We start from the raw sequence: 1276 nt of genomic DNA, 5'->3' as shown, positions 1-1276 counted from the left end.
GGCTCCCTCACCAGCGTGTCGGTGTCCTTGGCTCCCGTGGGCTGTCTGGAGAAGCACTGCTTCAGCTGGTCCTGCAAGCCAACAGCGGACACCCGTCAGCGTTCCTTTCGCCCTTGGTCTAACAGGTTTTGTTTGCAATAGTGGGTTTAATTTACCGGTTAAACTTGGTCAACAGAAAACAGGGAATAAACTTAAGCACAGAAAAGGCTGTGAACTTGGAGCAGCGATTCTCTACAAAATCAGCACTGCTTTCCTGGGCAATAACTGGTTCTGGAGGGCAGAGTGACTCCCTGGTTGCAGTAACTCCACGCTGCTTTAACATTGTCCTTATCTCGGGCTGCACAGAACTGGGAGAAGCGCCCATGCCAACACAAACCACTCTGCTGGGGACCACACTTCATCCAAAGGAAACATCCACTCCACTCCTCTCTTCCTGGGTTTCAGAAAAGGACCTTTCATTTTCTTCAGCTCTTTCTTTGGAAGACATTCAAAATGAAAAGCATCAATAAATCAATCAGCTCAGTAGCAGAAAGCCTTGGAAAAACTGGTGGGTGCTGACGTGTGCCCAGTGTGGGACAGACCACAGCGGTTTTTCTGCGCCCTCCTCTGACCTCTCATTTCCTGAGTGCTTTCATGTCACAGACCTGCTGTGTTCCTGAGAGGGACACAGGGACCTTCCCTGCGCAGGACAGCGACTGCTGGCCAGTGTCCGTGTGCTCCAGAAGACAGCCCCGAGGCACCCCGTGCTCTGCAGCCGTGCAGAGCTACACCCCGAGTCAGGGAGTGACGGAACCACCACGCTGTAGGGTAAACACGGCCCCTTTCGCACTCGCCACCCCGCACAAACAAGGTATGGCCTGGGGTGCCACTGCAGCTCCACTTACGGAGAGCTCGTCTGACGGCACATTTCTCTGTTCGCCACCAGCCCTACGCTTTTTCTCCTTTTTAAAAAAAGGGAAAAAAAAACACGAAAAACTACACACGCACACCCCCACCCTGCTCAGACCCACCCAGCAGAACCCACCCACACCGCTGCTTCCCTCGAGGCAGCACTCACGACATAACTGCTGCGTCCAGAGAAGGGGGATCCTTAATATCACCCAAAAAGAGAGAAACCGCAGAGGTGGTGCGTCCCTAATTTTGTGCACCTAACGAGCGCTGCCTTTGGGCTGTACAAACATTGGCACTGAGGACAACGCACCAGCGCTGATCGGTGGCTCCTGCGGAGGTCCGACCACACCCGCGGCCTTTCTCACAAGCTGCTCGCCTCCCACAC

The 1276-nt window shown here is 54.2% G+C and overlaps 1 protein-coding gene across 1 annotated transcript in view; it reads right to left on the bottom strand.

Moving 5' to 3' along the window:
- LOC104492465 (uncharacterized protein KIAA1671 homolog) overlaps positions 1–71 on the bottom strand; it is a gene marked incomplete at its 5' end in the record, with an annotated part of 7490 nt that extends 7419 nt beyond the window's left edge. The window contains one exon of the mRNA XM_010135030.1: positions 1–71. This exon is cut by the window's left edge and continues 2 nt beyond it. Coding sequence (XP_010133332.1) covers positions 1–71 — 71 coding nt within the window.
- Between the last annotated feature and the right edge of the window lie 1205 nt (positions 72–1276).

The sequence above is a fragment of the Buceros rhinoceros genome, unplaced genomic scaffold (genome assembly GCF_000710305.1).
Source record: "Buceros rhinoceros silvestris isolate BGI_N320 unplaced genomic scaffold, ASM71030v1 scaffold12014, whole genome shotgun sequence".
Classification (NCBI taxonomy): Eukaryota; Metazoa; Chordata; class Aves; order Bucerotiformes; family Bucerotidae; genus Buceros; species Buceros rhinoceros.
Note: the sequence above shows the minus strand (reverse complement) of the source record. Positions and strands in the feature narration are given on the sequence as shown.